Below are 18,555 nucleotides of genomic sequence, written 5' to 3'. Positions count from 1 at the left end.
TTGTATGGGAGAGGGGGAAATCAGCCAATAGGGGTTGGAACTAGATTATCTTAAAGGTCCCTTCCAACCCAAACCATTCTGTGATTCCATACAGCTTTTTTTTAAGGCAGACAACCATGCCAAAGTGAGATATAAATGGAGGAAAGCCAGGCAGAAGACAGCCACAGCAAATACCTTGATGTCCTGCTATTCATTCTGGAGAAAAATTGACAGCAAAAGGGATCTGGTCAGCGTTAAGCACCAGCAGCACGTTCTAATGCTGCTGAGCTGACTTCTTGCTGCCGCTCAATTAAACAGCCGTTTTACAAGGAGCAGCAGATACCCCAGGGGGATGCTGCTGTCCTGTTTTTGATGTCTTCTGAACACTGAGTCTGGTATTAAGTAGCATCTAGGCACTAACCTTTCACTAAGTATCAACTTAACTCTGGGCTCATTTGAAAGCTTTGGGAGATCCCATGGCAATCAGCCTCTCAAGTTACCTCAGCATGGCATGGAAAAATGAAATGTCTCCTTGCAGATTTTCACTGGATGCTCTTCCCTTCCTTGAGAGGTACTGACTAATCATTTTGTAAGCAAGGATCATCTTTTAAATATGGGTGAGGAAGTTGCAATTGTGTGTTTCTCTTCTCCAAAGAATTTAGCAGGATACTACTAAGGACAAGAGGTAATAGCCTTAAGTTGCAGCAGAGGAGGTTCAGGTTACGTTTTAGGAACAATTTATTTTCTGAAAGAGTGGTAAGATATTGGAAAAGGCTGCCCACAGAGGTGGTGGAGTCACTGTCTCTGCAGGTTTTCAAGTAACATGAAGATGTGGCACTCAGGGATATGGTTTAGTGGACACGGTGGTGATGGGTTAACAGTTGGACTTGATATCTTGGACGTTATTTCCTACCTTAATAATTCTATAATTCTACCTCTTTGTGGAGGAGACATGGATAATGTGTTCTCCATTTTAATGCTCACTCATTATCAAAAGGCACATACAATAAAGGCATGAAAGAAAGCAGCAGATTAATCATTTTTCCCCCACTGAAGGTCCTACTTCTTTCCCCCGATATCTGGGATTTCCTGAAGGTCTCAACCCACTACCTTCTCTATCTCACAGTGCTCTTTCAAAGGGATCAAAAGAAACCTGAGAAGTATGGGAAATAGGGTTGTTCATGTCTGCTGCTAAGATGTGAATGTGTTTTTTTTCTAATTAACAGAACTTAAAAGCAGTGTTTTGTAATGTCATCTCTACGGTTGGTGGTGAAAATGGGACTGTTAAGTCCCATTTGGAGTGGGTAGTGGGTCAGCAGCAATGTGTGAGTGCTATTCTGGATCTCATGTTTGTCTCTGCCTTAAAATAAATTAAATCACTCTCTATTGCTGTTGGCAAGCAGCCAAGAACAGCTGAGCTGCAGTGTTCCCTGTGACAAGCTGTGTGTGCTGTATGTGTCTGGTTTTGCTCAATAACTCCTCAGCCATGGGCTCCAAGACTGAGTGGGGGTGGCTTCTCCAGCCACCAGTAATGACTGTTTCTCATGGGATTACTTCATTGGACGCTCTGGCTATGGGATGCAGCACAGCCTTGTTTGACCACCATGTTTTTTCATGTGCGCCTTATAGGGGTTCCTGTTTTCATAGTTTCTTCTGCCTTTTTCTACGTCAACTGTAAAGCAGAGAAATTACAAGAAGAATCATGTCTTTCTGTAAGGAATTTAAAAGATATCCTGTAAAATACTGCTGCAGTTCTCCCAAAATCTGCCCCTTAGCCTTTGCACCAGAGTCCCATTTGGAGGTATCTGTAAGGCATTTACCATATTGCAAATAATTCCCCTCTAACACATGCTGCATGTCCTTTGCCGGCTCATGAAAACCGTGTGCTCCAGCTAAATTTTGGTGGAGGGAGAGGATCAGGATCAAATGCATTTGGGTAATGAGTTGTATGTGCATTGAATATTCTTCTGATTATGGTTTTGGATAATTGGGGAAATTTTCAAAGTAATTAGAAGCCACTAAAGGGACATGATGCTGCTTCATGTATTAAGCTCTGATTAACTGAAGTGTGGAAAGTTCACACTGAAAAAAACAGTCAAAAACTTGGGGTACCACTTTCACACTAATTGAGCCATTGCAGCACTTGGAGATTTGTAGCCAAAGATCATCTATTTGTACGGAAACCTCAATGGCAGAGACTGCCATCGTACTTGGGAAGTCTCCAGTGTGGCTGCAATTCTCCCCACTCCTCTGCATTTGGCTTTTGACTTGGTCCTGCTCCCAGCAGATTGATTTTTTCTCACTCTGTGGCCTGTAGGAGCCTTCTCTTGGGTCTGTGAATCACCCTGACTCCTTCAGCAAGATCAGTGCCTAGGTCCAGATCCACTCCTAAATAGCTGTTGGCATCATGAGACCACTAGGCTACAAACACAGCCAGCAGTGCCTGAATTGAGATAGTATTTAGTTGCAGAATCATTACATGGCATCTGTAATTATGCAGATGTCTGTGTTTTTGTAATAGTAATAATAAAAAGGGTAAAGAAAGTTGGCCTCTGAATGCTTGTCAAGTGGGAAAGGTTTCTGCCTTGGGAAGTCGCTGTGCTGGGGGCTTTTAGGGGACAGGTAGATGCAGCATTTAGGCATATGGTGTAGTGATGGACTTGCAGTGTCAGGTGGATAGCAATGTAAAGGTGCTATGCCTCAGAGCTGGTGGGCTCTGCACTGCGCATCAGCATATAGGGAAAGCATCAACAATCCTAAGGATTAGCTGTGAAACTGTTGTAATGGGGAGGGAGACAAGGGACACCTTCTCTCAGAAATATCTTGATTGCATCAGGGAAACTGAAATGATGTGAGACAATTTGGATTTTGTTGCCAGGGCATCCCCTGTGCTGCAGTCCCTTGTGAGCTATGGTTATCCCCTGCACTAAAAGTCCTAAATCCTGTCTTGGAGTGGCTACCATAAGTGTTCTAGGCAGAACATCAGCAAAGCATAAGTGCAATGCTCATTTCACATCTGTCCTTAATTAATCATTTCCTAAATACTAAAGGTACCATATCATTGTGATTTTCCCTTTTTAATCTGCTGAGGGAGGCGATGTGAGTGATCACGTGTGATGATCTGGGAGCAGAATATAGTACTGCCAGGTGCAGAACACAGAGAGGGCATTCCTCTAAAGTGTGCTGCTGGACACCTGCACCAAGCCATTGCTTTTAGCCTCAGGAAGGCACCTGGTGGAGGCCCCAGAGAAAAGTCCCACAAGAAGGAAAGGCCAGGTGGCAGCACCCCATGGATTTGCACGCTGCAACAGCCCTGCTCCGGGCCCTCACAAGGTGGTTTCTGTCCAGCTTTACATCAGAGCTGTTTCACCCCTTTTATCAACATAGCTTGCTAGCCGGTGGGTGGGTATGGGGTTTGTGTTGTAAGGAAAAGCAGGAAAACTCGAGGGTATTTTTTTTTCCTTACAAAGCCTTTGAAAAGTCACTGGGGACCCCTAATGTTCGCCTGCTGCAGAAGCACACGCTTTCAGAGCTGAAGCTGCAGATGCTACTTCAGGCATCTGTGGGTTTGGTCACATTGGTCACTTGATGGTAAAAGTACCAAAGTACTCTGGGGTGCAAAAATCCTCATGCTCTGTTCCGCACCAGGGTATTATCCATTCATGTGAGCAATCATATAAAGGAAAAAATAGGTTCATAAAGTGGGTGGTTTGGCAACAGAATGCTTTATAAAAGGCATTGGGAGAAATAATTCTAAGAGGTTTTAGGGATATCCTCTAGCCCCAAGATCAACTCAATCCCAGATCTCTGAGCCTCACTCCTTCCAAGAAGGCTGCTAGACCCTTCCCCAGCTCCACAGCATCTTTGATTTGGTGACAGGTACCAAACCCAGTCAAAACCTGCAGAATGTGATGCTTGCAACAGGAATGAGCTGCCCTTCTCTCCTTCCCACATCCAGCCCCAAACCCAAGTAAATCAGCAAAACCTGCAATTTCTAAGTGGCTTCTAACGCACTGAAAGTCAATTAGAGCGATTAAAACAGAGCTGCTAACCACAGGTCTTCATCACCGACACCATGCTGAACGTCTGTTCTGTGCAGTTCCCAAGTAAATGTGCAGGGAGAGGAAAGGATTTTTTTTAAAGCAGCCAAATTGCCTCTAATTAGCAACACAACTGTAGTCAAAACATAGTGTGTGGATAATAAATTGATATTTGCATAATGGAAACACTACCAAAATGTACTTCAAATAAGCTGAATTATATTATAATTAGAGTTGTGTTTTGGGAAAGAAAATCCTCCTAATTACAGCTGTATAGACAGTGCCAAGGAGGAGAGGGCTGCAGCAGCCAAGGTATGGGGCACAGCATGGGGCCTGCAGGAGTGGCTCCAAAGGTAGGGTAGTTGGCCTTTTCTTTCCCTTCCCTTCCCTTCCCTTTTCTTTTTTTCCTGTGTCAGGTAGAACTTCATGGAGAGGGTGGTCAGGCGTTGGAACAGGCTGCCCAGAGAAGTGTTGGAGTTTCCATCCCTGGAGGTATTTAAGAGATGCATACACATGGCGTTAAGGGTCATGGTGTAGTGGTGAGGACTTGGTATTGTTAAGTGATAGTTAGACCTAATGATCTTAAGGGTTCTTCCAACTTAAATGATTCTATGATTCTTTCACTTCCCTCTTATTCTCCCTTTCTTCCTCTCCTGTTCCCTTCTCTACTCTCCTCCATTCCCTCTCCTTTTCTGTTTCTCCTTCCTTTCTTTATTAGTATTTTTCAAAACTTTTGTTTTCTGTCTTCTTTTTTTTTTCCTGGGCTTTTCCACCTGAACTGTGCAGAGAGCACTGAAGCCAGGAGGCATTACCTCCTCCCCCTTGACTTTCCTCACTAGCTCAGCTGTACCGGGGCTGGCAGAACATTCCCAAAGCACCTGCTAATGCTCATGGCTGATTTCCTACAGCCAAAAACTACAGATGAGTTAGTACTCATCTGGGAGATGAAAAGGGAAAGAACCAGTTTCAGCAAACAAGGACAAGATCAGGACCCTGTGGTTAGTTGGCTTTGGCAGCAAAACAAATCTGTGCTTTGGGTGGTTATGCTGAAAGAAAATCAGGGGAAAATCAAACTGGAAAGCAATTTGAGTGGGAGAAACTTGTGCCTGTGGGGAAGTGGTGTAAGGTTCATAATGTGAATGCTGTTTCTGTGCTTCATGGGAAGCCTGTGGATGTGGTGAAGAACTGGTGAAACACTGAGTTGTGATAGCTTGCTTCCACTTTAGTCAATCTGCAGCTTCTGTTGATATCAAGCTTGCCCTTATTTCCCAGCTCTTACCAAAACACTGGAAGGAACTGGATGACAAGTCACCAGCTGGTTGTATGAGGCCATGGGATCCAGCAAGGCAGTGACTGCAGACTGACCTGGGCATCCCTAGCAGCAGCACCATTGCCAGCAAAACGTATGGCTCTGCAGAGTGAATGCAGTTTCTGTCAAATGCAGGCCTTCCCATGGTAATTTTAAACTGAGGCCACCTCGAGGATTAAGGCAGTTTCCATTAATTATATTATATTAATTATATTTCCCAAAAACTGGCATGGTAATGGTGAAGTTTTTAAGGAATGGCAGCTGTTACATGAAGATTTTATTTATCTTAACCATAATACTTTCTATTAAACCACTGTTATTCATATTACAGGTGACATCACTCACACACGTCATGCTGATTAATGACAACAAAGCTTTAATCACAATCATCTGTTGCAAAAAATAAGCAGAGCATGAAATAGATACAGCACAACCACAGCATCAAACCCTTGGCACAGGTCAGTATCTGGATCTAACTTAATATCAGGAGACTAATTGGTATAAGGTGTGATCTCCAGCTCGTAATTGGATTTCAATAAAGGTGCAGAAGAAGACAAGGCTGGTGCAGTTATTCAGGGCAGCTTTCTGCTCTTGAGAATGTTCTCTAGAAGTTCCTGAGCTTCTCGGAGCCCATGGGCTGCAGCCACACCAAGGAGTTTTTCCACTTCCCTGAAGGACATGAAATCTTCATCAAGAAAAACTAGGAGTTTTGGGTTGTTCCTATCTGACTTACCCAGGCTTCTAATAAAGGACAACTACTACTGGATCTGAAAGATTCTATGATGTTCAGCGGTCTAATATTCAGAGAATTATCTGGTTTTTATTTTGCTTTTCACTGTTATCTGAGCATGTATGTCTGATTATTGGTGATTTTCCTGACCTGACTGAACCGAAGCCGTATGATCTGAAACTCTTGAAATATATACTTATTATACAATCAAATACGTGAGTCTATCTGATCAATGTGCAACACGGGATCAAAATGAAACATGATGGCTTCAGCTCGCTTTTGCTTTTGTATTTTGGAGCTTGGAGTAAAAAAAACTCAAAGCAAAACAATTTTAAGGCTGAGTAGCACTGTGATGGAAACTCATTGGTCACTTTTGCTTCAACTAGGAGTGGCCCCTGGATTAGCCATCTCAATGATTGTGCAGACAGCAGGCTCTGGCTTTCCCTCCATTTGGGCACACTGCAGGGCACAGGAATGCTGGAGAGAATGTCCAAATCTCTTTGAAGCTAACAGGACACTGGTGGCCAACACAAGGGCATGCAGTCTGCTTTCTGCAAGCAGAGCTGACAACATAACAGTGAAGCCTCAAAACTGCCTATGCAGCCACATCCATGGGATGCCTACAGCACAGGACTTTCCCCCAGGAGGAACCAGATCCTCATCTGGAGCAGCAAGGGGTAGGAGCAGCTGCATTACCTTTCCTCCAGTGCCGCCGTCATGTTGCTGAGAGCTCCCAGTGCCAGGTTGAAGGAGGAGTGTGGGTGGCCCTGTCCTGCTGCCTGCCTGAGAGAGGAGAGGAGGCAAGGAGCAGAAAATATAGAAGAAAAGCAACATCTGAACATTTCCTGAACAAGGCTGTACTGCCCCATACAGCATGCTGTCTCACTGTTGAGATATTTTTCTCCCACTGGTTAAAAAGTAGCAAGAGAAGTGGGAGAAGGTGTGATCCCAAGCCAGATGTACAGAGAGCTGGCCATCTCCATGCTGCCTGCACTTCCCAGGGGATGACCCAGTGCCCTCAGAAAGTATTGCCAGTTTTGTCCCTGTGCCTTAGCAATCTTTTCCAGCAGAAAGCAACGTGCCATCTCAGGAGTTATATTTCAGTGGCTCACCTGAACCAGTGCATGGCCAGCTTCTCATTTTTTTCCACTCCAGCACCTGAGATAAAGGCAAAGCAATGAAGTCACAGTGATGACGTAAAACACAGTGGCCAAACCCAGCATGCAGAGCCACATTTGAGATTCACATGCATGGATATCCTCCAACAGCAAAGGTTACCTTGCAGATACCTCTGCCCCACAATGTGCTGGGCGTGGGGGTACCCAAGGCGTGCGTAGGCCTGTGCCACGTGGAAATGAAAGGCCTGGTAGCACAGCGGGATGCAGAGCAGCAGCAGGCAGGCTGCCAGCATAGCCAGCAGCTGCAAAACAGGAAACGTGAGGAGAGAAAGGAGCCAGGGACTGGCTACAGCAAATACTCATATGAGCTATAGAGCCTCCTGAGCCTGTTCCCCAAGAAGAAATGCAGAAGGCCTCACGCAACCACAGAAAGTCAAAGCAACCTTTGATTCAGAGCCGCTTCCAGCATCCATTTAAACTGGCAGGAAACCCTGGTTGAGTCCCAAGTTAATATCACCTCATTTTCCAGACGTCCTCTTGAAGAAAAATAATTATAAGCTGGGCTCAAGGTGCTGGCCTAACAGCGTTAGGGAAGAACTATTCAAAGTTTCAGTGGAAATGTGCCCCAAAGGAATCCACGAGGACAGTGTGTGAACCAACAGCCACTGCTTATGCCTATCCCTGGAGTGCAGACAGATCTCAGCAGTCCAGCCCCCCTTACACGCCTTTCCCAAACAAAGGAAAAACACACTGCACAAGGCAGAGTGAGCCACAGTATGAGCACATAACTGTCTCAGAGAGCAAAAGCAGTGAGAAGCCCCCAGCTTCCCATCCAAATTACTTGCTGCCATCCCAAGCCCCACACTTACCTCCCAGGTGCTCCATGCCAAACCAGGGTGCTGCCTGCACTGTGGGGAGGGATGTTCTCCATGGGTGCTGGCACTGCCCCTTCCTACCCAGTGACGCCGCACCAGGGACCTGATGTCTACCATAGCTCCCTGTTGCCAGGGCCTGAGCACTGCCAGCTCTCTGTCCTCCCTCACAGCTCTGTCATAGGTCCCCTCACCTGGCTTCACTCCTGATTTGTGGCCCAGCTGCTCGGCTGAGATAAGAGGGATGGACATACTGACCTTGCAGCATCAAAGCAGAGCCTGTTCTCCCACTGACACCTATTGAAACCACCGATATTTAACTCTGCAACAAACAGGATGGCTAATCACTGTATTTGATAAAAGTTGATGAGGAAAAGAAAAATAATGTGTTTTTTTTCTGCTTTTCCAATGAAAAGAAGAGCATTTCATGAACGTTAATGGTGTTGTTCAGCACTGCAAATGTTGGACACCTTGTTATATCAGTTGCATGATCTCCTCTGGTTGTGTCAGGTGAACATGAGAAGATGCAGCCTCAGATAAGGAAATTAGTCAAGACGCAATGACATGTAATCAGGGAATTATCAGAACATACAACTTCCACCATCACCACCACAAAGTTTGACAGGATGGGATTACTCATGCTGCTTTTTGTTACGCTGGAAAGTTTGCATGTTAAATACAGTCATTTTATAGCTGTATAATTTTACCTTTATTCATGTGCAGTGCCTTCATATGACTGTCATGACCAGCTGGGTAGAATAGAGGAGAGCAGTGGATGTTATTATGCTAACAGAGCTCAGAGAGCTGTGATCAGCAGCACAGCGTCTAAGTTGGAGGCCTGTAGCTAGTGGTATTTCCCAGGGGTTGGTACTAGGCCCAGTTTTGTTCAACATCTTCATCAGTGACTTAGATGGAGGGATAGATGTACCCTCAGCAGGTTTCCTGATGGATGATACAAAGCTAGGAGGAATGGCTGACACACCAAAAGTCTATGCTGCAATTCCACAAGATCTGGACAGGCTGGAGAGTTGGATGAAGAGGAACCCAATGAAGTTCAGCAAGGGCAAGTGTCCTACACCTGGAGAGGAATAACTGCTTGCATCAGTACAGGTTAGGGGCTGATGTGCTGGGAAAGAGCTCTGCAGAGAAGGACATAGTTGTCCTGGTAGCCAGCAGGTTGACAGTGAGCCAGCAGTGTGCACTTGTGTCCAAGAAAACCGATGCTATCCTGGGAGTCATTAAAAGGAGTTTGGCCAGCAGCAGGACGAAGGAGGTTATTCTCCCTCTGTACTCTGCCCTGGTGATGCCACATCTGGAATACTGTGTCCAGTTCTGGGCTCCTCAGTTCAAGAAAGACAGGGATCTCCTAGAAAGAATCCATTGACAGTCTGCAAAGATGATGAGGAGCCCGGAGCACCTCCTTTATGAGGAAAGGCTGAGAGGCCAGGGAGCGTTCAGCCTGGAAAAAGACTGAGGGGATCTTATCACTGCTTATAACTATCTAATGGGTGGGAGTCAAGTGGATGGGGTCAGGCTCTTTCCAGTAGTGCTCAACAAAAGAAAAAGGGGCAGTGGCAAAAAACTGGAATATAGAAAGTTCTGTATGAGCACAGAATCACAGAATCACAGAATGGCCTGGGTTGAAAAGGACCACAATGATTTTCTAGTTTCAACCACCCTGCTATGTGCAGGGTCACCAACCACCAGACCAGGCTCCCAGAGCCTCATCCAGCCTGGCCTTGAATGCTTCCAGAGATGGAGCATCCACAATCTTCTTGGGCTAACTGTTCCAGTGTGTCAGCACTGAGTGAAAAATTTTCTTCTAATATGAGAATGTAAAGTCTCCTCTGGAGATATTCAAAACCTGACTGGACGCTTTCCTATGTAACCTACTCAAAGGAACATGCTTTGCAGAGGGGTTGGACTAGATGATCTGCAGGGATTCCTTCCAAAACCTATGAATCTGTGATTCTGTGACCTTCTGATAACAAACTGTGTTTTGCCTTCACAGCTAAAAAATGCCTGTTTTTAACACTAAGCACTACCTCCTGTGTAGTTACCCTTCTCACTCTAAAGCTCTAGTCAAGGATCGTCATCAGGCAGCAGGTAGATGAGACCCATCTCCTGCAAGAGGCTGACCTTGCCTGGTTGCCTAACAGTAGTTTGTTTTTTTTTCTCTCCAAATTTACAGCAAGATGAGTCAGCTTAAAATTCTTACTAAAGAGGAAGCCATTCACCCCTCTGCATTTGAGGTAACATTCTTATTTCTTGTGTTGTGCTGCCATCGTGGGGCCAATCTCAATTGCTCAGATGCAGTCACATTACAGAGATCCATCTCCATGCCCCTCACCCTCTTGATCGAAGTGCAAGGCATTTTCACAGAATATAGATTGAATAGGATGAATAGGATGGCCAAATGCTTCTAAAACAAGCCATGAGAAGAACTTAGGCTGCAGTGCCCTTATGTTCTCTTACGCATTTTGAGTTTTTAGCTACAATTCTTAGAATTTTATAAGAAAGGGAGAAAACAAACAAACAAACCAAAAAAATCTCAGGGAGTGCTTCTGCTTGAGAATGAACTGATCTCTAGCTGCAGAGCCAAAATCTGGCAAAAGCAAACCCCTGAGTCACTATTATCACTGCTTGTAAAGGAGTGTCTGTAATGGATTTATCCTGACACCTGACCCAGCTCCATCACAATGTGCTTTTATCTGTACAGAACAGGTCCTGGAGCTTGCAGTTCCTCAATGCAGGTGACTATAAATTGGAAAACGTTATTACTAATTAATTGCACATTATCTGTGAAAACCATGCTATTATATTGTAACCCAGGTGCACTACAGGTTCTCATTTCAGCAGTAAGCTTGAGCTGCTTATCTACAAAAATCAGCTTGCACCACAAGGAAAAAGTGAATTGGGATGTCAGTGAAAAATCAGTGATGGCTGTAGTATCTGCCTCTGACCAACATACAGCAGTTAATCACTCCTCCCTGTTGTGACTTTGGCACAGAGAGAACAAGGGGCAGATGGCATTTCTTTTTCCCTTTCACATAATAATTTTTGAAGAGCCATTTCGAGCTCCAACAGATTAGCATTTTGATTGAAAACTAAAAGCCAGCCATGCTCAGGAAAACACTACTTCCCTTTCATTTATTTTTCACATGAAAAGTTTTTCTAGTCACATTGTTTCTATTTTCCTCTTTTCTGCATTGGCTGCTCAGGGCTGGAAGCACTTTGATGCTTCCCTTCAGTTGAAAGATGGATGTCAAATGCTGTAAGAAGAATGTGTGGCTGTGGCTGTAAAGAGTTAACAGGAGAACTACATGGGTACCTAGACTGAAGAAAATAATGGAGAAGGGAGAAGGAAGAAAGAAAGGAGAAGGGAGAAGGGAGAAGGGAAGAGGAGGGGAGGGAAGAATAACAGGCTGCACTGAAACCCAGATGCAGAATACCATTCATCTTTTCCCATTTGGTTTTTGAAGTTTGCTGCTCATTTTCCAGGATGAACTGTAAACTTTTCAGTGATCTATCTGACTGAAGAAACACATAATCTTTGAAAGAATGATGGAGGAAGGTAATTATATCAAAATAGGCCACAATCATAGCATGTTGCCATGTTCAGACCAAACACCCAGACTTTACCACAGCACACAGAGCCTCTGCCTTGGAGTCTTGGTCGTCAATTTGCCTCAGGGTAGTTTTCCAGGCTTCTCTACTGGGAAAAGAAATTGCTATAGCCACGTTGATATAATTGGCACGGGACTAACTGAAGTGTCCTTTGGGCATCAGTAGCACAGGACAAATTGGATTCACCCTGAGAGTTCACCAATTAGAACACTTAGAGCTGCGCTCACATATGGCTTTATAGCAAAATACAGTATAAATATTACTTATCTCTGTTATCCTGCTGGATGGAGCTCAAATGCAGGAAGTGGGGAGGATCAGTCCTCCCACTGCAGAGAAGTGTGAGGCACACAGCAATGAGGCCTTCTGCACAGGGCAATAGGAGGAACGGGCAAGGACTTGTAGCTGGCACTGTCTCTGGCAGGCTCTAAATCTCTGGAGCTTCCTTTCACAGTTGGCTAAGTATGAACAAGATAAAAATTTATTCAGACCAGTCATCACAGTACTATTAATAGCAGATACAAGAGTATACAATGAGCACAAGCAGGAGCTCACATCTCTCCAGTAATCAGCATGCACGTTTTGTCTGCAGATCTGTTATGGAGTCATATGAAGCCATTTCCAGATACCAGATTAATAAATGTATCTGTTAAAACAAACAACTGCCCCCATTGATCATCATGAACAGCATGACAGTGCTAACAGCATGCAGACAGTGACCTGCCAGTGGGGAGACCTAAGGGAAACTGTCCTTTGAAGTACAGCCATGGGCACTGGTGCTGATTGTTCATCCATTTAAAACTGGCAACTAGTTTTGCCTGGAGGTCACAGCCTTATGAAGTATTCAGGCAATGCCAAAATAAAGAAACACTTCCTGGTGTGCTCTAGCCAGATGCTACCAACTAGAAATGCCAGAAAACAGAACTGTAAATTCATGTGGTAAGCAAAAACTATGTCTACCGTGTACTTTGCAAATAGAGGAAAATTAATCCTGCAAGTGGTCCAAGCTGATCTGAGAAACCTAGCAAAATGAATAGGACCAATAAAGACCAGACTCTAATCCACTCGAGACGTACATCTTCCCACCACCAGAAGGTTATGTTATGAAAGCTGGAGAACGTGTGGGGCAGTGTCTTCACTAGGAAGGTGGAGGTGATAAGAGCTTCCTTCGTGCATGTGGAATCGAGGTGGGAGTTATTTGCATTCATAACTGCACCTAAGTTGCTTTGGGATTATGCTGGGGTATCTGAGTTAGTTTTCATTTCTCTCTTTTTAAATATAAAGAGTGAGATTAGACTGTGGGGCTGGAGTGAAGTTATCTGAGGTGAGTTTCAAGTACTTGACAGTTCCCTAACCCTATAAATTGCTATAAACTGCATTCAGTACCTTTATGTTAGCTTAATAATACCCTCCCTGATCTTAGGTGCATGCTAAAATGAGTCACATTTACTATCAGCAAACTCAGGCAGAGCAACCCCTCTGTTGTTGTGCTTCCTTTCGCATGCAGTCCAAGCTGCCTGGAGTGGCTGACAGTGTGTAACCACAGCAAGCTTTTAGGAATGGAGGTGTGTGGTCAGGATCACCTCCACCTGGTAGGAGACAGTGTTCTCTTTCTCCTTTCTAGCAAATTGCTGACAGTAACCAGGGAGAAAATCAGTCCTTTCCTCCTACATCTGTTACCAGAGGGTTGTATGGCTATGAACTTAGCCTCTCTTCCCCTTAAGGAAAAGGGTAAATCAATCCTTGCTAAAGGGTTTGGGACAGAATCCATTTTTAAAACAGCAAGTGGAATGAAATCTTCACTTCTGCAGGCTTCTGTAAAATCATACTTTTTATTTGTAGATTTCAAAAAACCAAAAACCTCTCCTCTTCTTGCTTGCTGAAGGACAGCATAAACAACTAACACTTCAAATAGAGTCACCAGACAGTTACATAAAAATAAAATGTCAGATCCTGTATGTATGTAGGAGTGCCATCTCTCAGTTTGGCTCTGCCTCTTTGTGCTCTGCTGCTCTGCCTGGAATTAGGTCTCTACCTAATACCTGCAGCAGCATTAGTTATCACAAAATGCCTGAGCCACAACAGATGGTGAAGACACAGCTGAGGCCTCAGGCTGCACAGAGCTCAAACGTGACTGAAAGAAAATAGAAAGTTGTGTCAGGAAGAGTAGCCCCAGTTTGTGTTGTCAGCTCTGTCATTTCCCATAAATATCTGTCTGCTGGAGAGATCCTTGTGTTTGCGAATCTTCCTTGTAGAGCTGTTGGAATAGGCCCAGAGGAGGCCACAAAGATAATCAGAGGACTGCAACACTTCTCCTATGAAGGCAGGTTGAGGATGAGGGGCTTGTTCATCCTAGAGAAGGCTCAGAGGAGACCTCATGCAACCTTCCAATACTTAAAGGGAGCTTATAAGCAGGAGAGAGGTCAGCTTTTTACATAGGTAGATAGTGAAAGTACAAGGGGGAATGGTTTTAAACTAAGGGATGGGAGATTTAAATCAGGCATCAGGGAAATTTTTCAATGAGAGGGTGGTGAGGTGCTGGAACAGGCTGACCACAGAAGCTGTGTATGTCCCATCTCTGGAGGTGTTCAAGGCCAGGTTCAGTGTGTCCCAGGGCAGAGTGATCTAGTGTCTGATTTAGTGGCTGGGAATCCTGCCCGTGGCAGGGGTTGGAACTAGGTCATCTTTGAGGAGCCTTCCAATTCAAGCCATTCTACGTTTCTATAATATGATTCTATGAATACTGAGGTAGAGTGGTGGTTTTGTGAATAGATTGGTAAGGTCACAGCAGGGTGAACCTCCAACGAGACAACTGGCTTTCTCTAAGAGGAAATACAAGGATTTCTCTGAGATGCTTGCAGGTGAGTTGTGTATCCCTAAGATCTGTGGTATAGTGGGATGGCACAGATAACGGTCAGTACTGCAGAGCTGCAGGAGGCAGATCAACCAAGAGCCCCTGTGAATGAGCTCTGTGGCTGAATGGACAGGTCGCCTTTTTCCGAAGTGAAAAATGATGACAGTGTAGTGTAAATGGTATCTGAAATAAAATGGGGATGAGACATCTTGTCAGGGAAACATGACATGAGTGCCCTGTTGATGCACTGCATTGTTACAGTCAAGAAGAGACCTGAACTTGGCCTAACTTTGGTTAATGGAACAGGAGAGGAGGTCTGAGGCGGGGCTGCCCTCGATAACACGTGCCTCTTACGTAAGACAGAGGTAAAAATAAAACCCAGAGCATGTGCGTGTCGTTGTCATGACGGCACGTCTTCCCCCTCTCACCCCTCGGCCCCTACAGCAACTGGATGTGACACACAAAGGGTGGCTGCCAGCCGCGAGTGTGACATCACACGTGCCTGAAGAAGCAACTGCACGTCCGTGCCAGCTGACGCTGAGTCCTAAGCAGGCTACAGCCACCACAGCCGGGTCCCCCGCACCCAGGATGGCTCCCTGTCCCGCCACTGCGGCACCCCTTCCCGCGCCCGCGGAGCCTGCCCCTTTAAATGGGGGCGGGGCCTCCCTCTCTGCGCCACTGCGCGCGGCCGGCACCGCCCCGTGCCGCCATTGGTTGTCGCTGGGGCAGAGCGCCATGCCTCCGCCCGCAGCCATTGGCTGGCGGCGAGGCCGGGGTTCCCGGATGCAGGCGGCTCGGCGGTTATAAAGCGCCGGGGGAAGGCGGGAGCGGGTGCAGTTTGAATCGCGGCGGGTCGGGGCTGGTCGGTGTCGTCGTCCGGGCTCGGTGCTTGCGGGACGTTGTCTTCCTCCTATCTATCTCTGCGCGGCTGTTCGGTTCGCGATGGTGAGGAGTCGCGGGGTGGGGAAGTTGCTGGGCCGGGTGGCGGCCGCGATGGCGGAGGCTGAGGGACAGTGACCGTTAGGTGAAGGGGGAGGGGAGCGCGGGCGGGCGGGCAGCGCGCGCCGCAGGTGTGTTACTTGCCGGTAGGCGGCGGAAAGGGGGGTTGGCGGGAGCTGGGGGGGAGGGGGAAGGAGGGTGGCGGGGAGGCGAGCCGCAAGCGCACTGGTGCCGCCGGGGAAAGGGAGTGGTGGCCGCGCATGCGCACAGGGAGCGGCCGTGCTACTAAGCGTAGCGGGCAGTGCGCATGCCCCGCCGTCTCGTAAGGCGGGGGGGGGGGAAGTTGGGATGGGGTTTGGCGCCTGCGGGGGACGGGGGGTCCGGCTGCTGCGCCCGGCCTCTGCGCCGCTGGAGGGGGGGGGTGGCGGGTAAAGCGCCGGGCCTCACGCGTCTGTTCTCGTCAGGCTGGTGGCAAGGCTGGGAAGGATTCCGGAAAGACCAAGACAAAAGCGGTGTCCCGTTCTCAACGAGCTGGTTTGCAGGTGAGCAGAGGGAATTCGGGTTAGCCTTGTGTCTCTGGGTGTGCTGTGTGAATCCTGCAGTGTTGCTGTTATCTGAAGGAGCATAAGGAACTGTGCAGCTTGATCCCGTTCTTTTAGATCTATTGTGTACTTGTGTGGTTGGGGTAAGAGAATGGTCTCTATGCTTTTGTCCCCTTGGACGGGGGCAGGGTGGTGAAGTTGGGATCCAGCTGTAAAGGTGAGGTGCCAAGTACTGAAATAGCGTTCTGTAGTGGGGCGTTTCTGGCGCATGCTTTGGAGCACTGGATTTCTTTCCACTTGGTCAAACCTGCTCTACTCATGTTATTTTTGCAGTTCCCTGTAGGCCGAATTCACAGGCACCTGAAGTCCAGGACTACCAGCCATGGACGTGTTGGAGCAACAGCTGCTGTGTACAGTGCTGCCATCCTGGAATACTTGACGGCTGAGGTAAAGCCCCTGGGAGGGATGTGTGCAGGATAATAATTCCAGAATGGCACAATGACCAGAGTTCACTATTAGCAGACTGGCTGAACTGTGAGCTCTTCACACATTTTGAGCAGGTCTGTGTGCACTTCCTCAGAAGACAATGAAGTACATTTTACCTGCATGAAATACAGGGTAAAAAATTCAGCAATTTAAAACACGCATGGAGGTGTGAAGTATTTAATGTGCAGTTGCAGCACTTCATATCTGCTGTAAAGCACAGTTCTTAGAACTAAATCAAGAGCATTTGGGTAGGGAATGACTAAGGCTGTGCACACAATCTCATTTGATATGCGTAACTTGCTTCAAAAATATCTTTGTCTTCAGGTTCTTGAGTTGGCTGGAAATGCATCCAAAGACTTGAAGGTGAAGCGTATCACTCCCCGTCACTTGCAGCTTGCGATTAGAGGAGATGAAGAATTGGACTCTCTCATTAAGGCAACAATTGCTGGTGGTGGTACGTAAAATGCTTGTTTGTGGCAGTAAGTCTGACAGATATGTAGGTAGCTTAATCTATGACTTTTGAAGTGTGGAAGTTAGCAAAATTGAACAGAAATAACATTGTTTTAATTATTTTTTTTCTTAGGTGTAATACCACATATCCACAAATCTCTCATTGGAAAGAAAGGACAACAAAAAACAGTCTAAAGGATACCAGGTTCCCTTGTTATCTCAGGACTCTAAGTACTTATTGTCCAGTGTTGGTGATTCCAGTGGACTGTATCTGTGAAACACAGTTTTGCCTTTTTGTAACTTTAAGAAGCTGAGGCTCACTTGAGCTTTCTCAAGAAACCAAATTTCTGCATTGAAGTCTTAACCATATTTAAGTGTTACCATGGCTTCAAAGAAGCTATTGTATTTGCAGTGGGTTTTGATTGAGATGACTGTTTTTAGATTGGTTTGACTAAGTAAATGGAATTTGACTAAGTAAATGAAATGTTTGGTTTTGTACAGACTTTTCATCCACTAGAGTGGAAATATTCAATAAATGGTATATGAATACTGATTGTGTCTTGCCCACTAACTGAAAAATAGTTCATCTCAGTTATGCGGCTCTTACAGAGCAGTTCCAAGAACTTAGGACTGTGCAGTCCTGAAAGTTGTACTTGAAATATCTGGAAATACGTTCCTAGACAAATACTGCCCTTGGTAAATGTCAAAAGTGCATCTTTTGAGCAAAAATTGCTTTAGTTAAAGTTATCAGAATAACGCCTGGGACTCAGTGTGTCCATTCTTTGGCTGTAAGGCCTCTCCTGTTGGGGGATAGCGCAGCTTGGTGGCAGCTCTTGTGGAGAGAGGAGGGGCTATCTGTCAAGGAAGAAGGGGGTATGCTGACTGGATACTGGGAAATGGGCTACTTCAGCCTACTGTTTTTCTTCAAAGTTGCAAAGCACTTGCTTTCTTTAGCCTGGTGTTAGGGTGTTTGGGTGCTGAGCAACATCTGCTGAGTTTAAAAATGAGGGCTTGTATATTGTACAGTGGTACATCCTCAAGAGAAGTGGATTAAAGGGATTTTTATTGCACCTCCTTTAGCTCTCTTAAAGCTCATTACTTAGAGAAGGCCCACATCACTGTCATGAAGATGCTCCTCCTTTGCAGTGGTCTCATTTCAGCAGCAAGGGGAGTAAGTTCCATGCCTACACCAGCAGTGGATTGCTTCTACCAGCACTGCCGTGTGGAGAAGGCTCCTTTACTCCCGACGTCTTCTGCAGCGGGGCCGTGGGAAGGTGTTGACCTAGATCTTGCGCTTCATCCCAGGAACGGGCCCGCGGAGGTTGACGCGGCGCTCCGGGCCCGCAGTGCAGCGGTACTTTTCCACGGCGGCTCGCTCACGAGCCGGCCGGACGGCGGCGCTGTGCGCGGCGGGGTCCCTCGGGCCGATGCCGGAGCCGCCGCAGGCCGCCCCCGGGCCGGCCGGCGGCGCATGCGCGGCGGCGCCCCGGAAGGAGGCAGTGGGCCGGGCCGGCTGCTGGGCCGAGCCGCGTTGGGGCTGCAGGTCCGGCGGCGCGGGGCGAGGCGGCGGGATGAGCCTGGCGGAGTGACGGGAGCCCCGGGCCGCCCTCCC

The 18,555-nt window shown here is 46.7% G+C and overlaps 2 protein-coding genes and 1 long non-coding RNA gene across 4 annotated transcripts; 2 read left to right on the top strand and 1 right to left on the bottom strand.

The window, feature by feature from the left end:
• Positions 1 to 1,114: 1,114 nt before the first annotated feature.
• LOC122179591 lies at positions 1,115 to 6,270 on the top strand. Its single transcript, XR_006178761.1, has 2 exons — positions 1,115 to 4,511; positions 5,292 to 6,270. It is a non-coding gene; the product is annotated as an uncharacterized LOC122179591 (long non-coding RNA).
• LOC122179590 (sel1-repeat-containing protein YbeT-like) lies at positions 5,727 to 8,979 on the bottom strand. 2 transcript variants are annotated; one of them, XM_042870501.1, is made up of 4 exons: positions 8,046 to 8,979; positions 7,171 to 7,216; positions 6,755 to 6,841; positions 5,727 to 5,997 (listed from the first exon to the last, which is right to left on the bottom strand). In XM_042870501.1, the coding sequence occupies exons 1-4, from the start codon at positions 8,059 to 8,061 to the stop codon at positions 5,901 to 5,903; spliced, it is 246 nt and encodes an 81-aa protein (XP_042726435.1). In that variant the 5' UTR covers positions 8,062 to 8,979; the 3' UTR covers positions 5,727 to 5,900. The 2 variants fall into 2 exon arrangements, with proteins under 2 accessions (XP_042726435.1, XP_042726434.1); XM_042870500.1 differs by lacking the exon at positions 8,046 to 8,979 and adding an exon at positions 7,337 to 7,638.
• A 6,351-nt stretch (positions 8,980 to 15,330) lies between these two features.
• On the top strand, positions 15,331 to 17,496 carry LOC122179969 (histone H2A.Z). The gene is made up of 5 exons (XM_042871331.1): positions 15,331 to 15,471; positions 15,930 to 16,007; positions 16,341 to 16,454; positions 16,818 to 16,947; positions 17,077 to 17,496. Exons 1-5 carry the CDS (start codon positions 15,469 to 15,471, stop codon positions 17,136 to 17,138), a joined length of 387 nt encoding a protein of 128 aa, XP_042727265.1. The 5' UTR covers positions 15,331 to 15,468; the 3' UTR covers positions 17,139 to 17,496.
• The last annotated feature ends 1,059 nt before the right edge of the window (positions 17,497 to 18,555 follow it).

Source organism: Lagopus leucura, unplaced genomic scaffold, assembly GCF_019238085.1.
Source record: "Lagopus leucura isolate 7727_CA_CO unplaced genomic scaffold, USGS_WTPT01 Super-Scaffold_100004, whole genome shotgun sequence".
Lineage (NCBI taxonomy): Eukaryota > Metazoa > Chordata > Aves > Galliformes > Phasianidae > Lagopus > Lagopus leucura.
The sequence above is the reverse complement of the archived record's forward strand: the minus strand, read 5'-3'. Positions and strand labels throughout refer to the sequence as shown.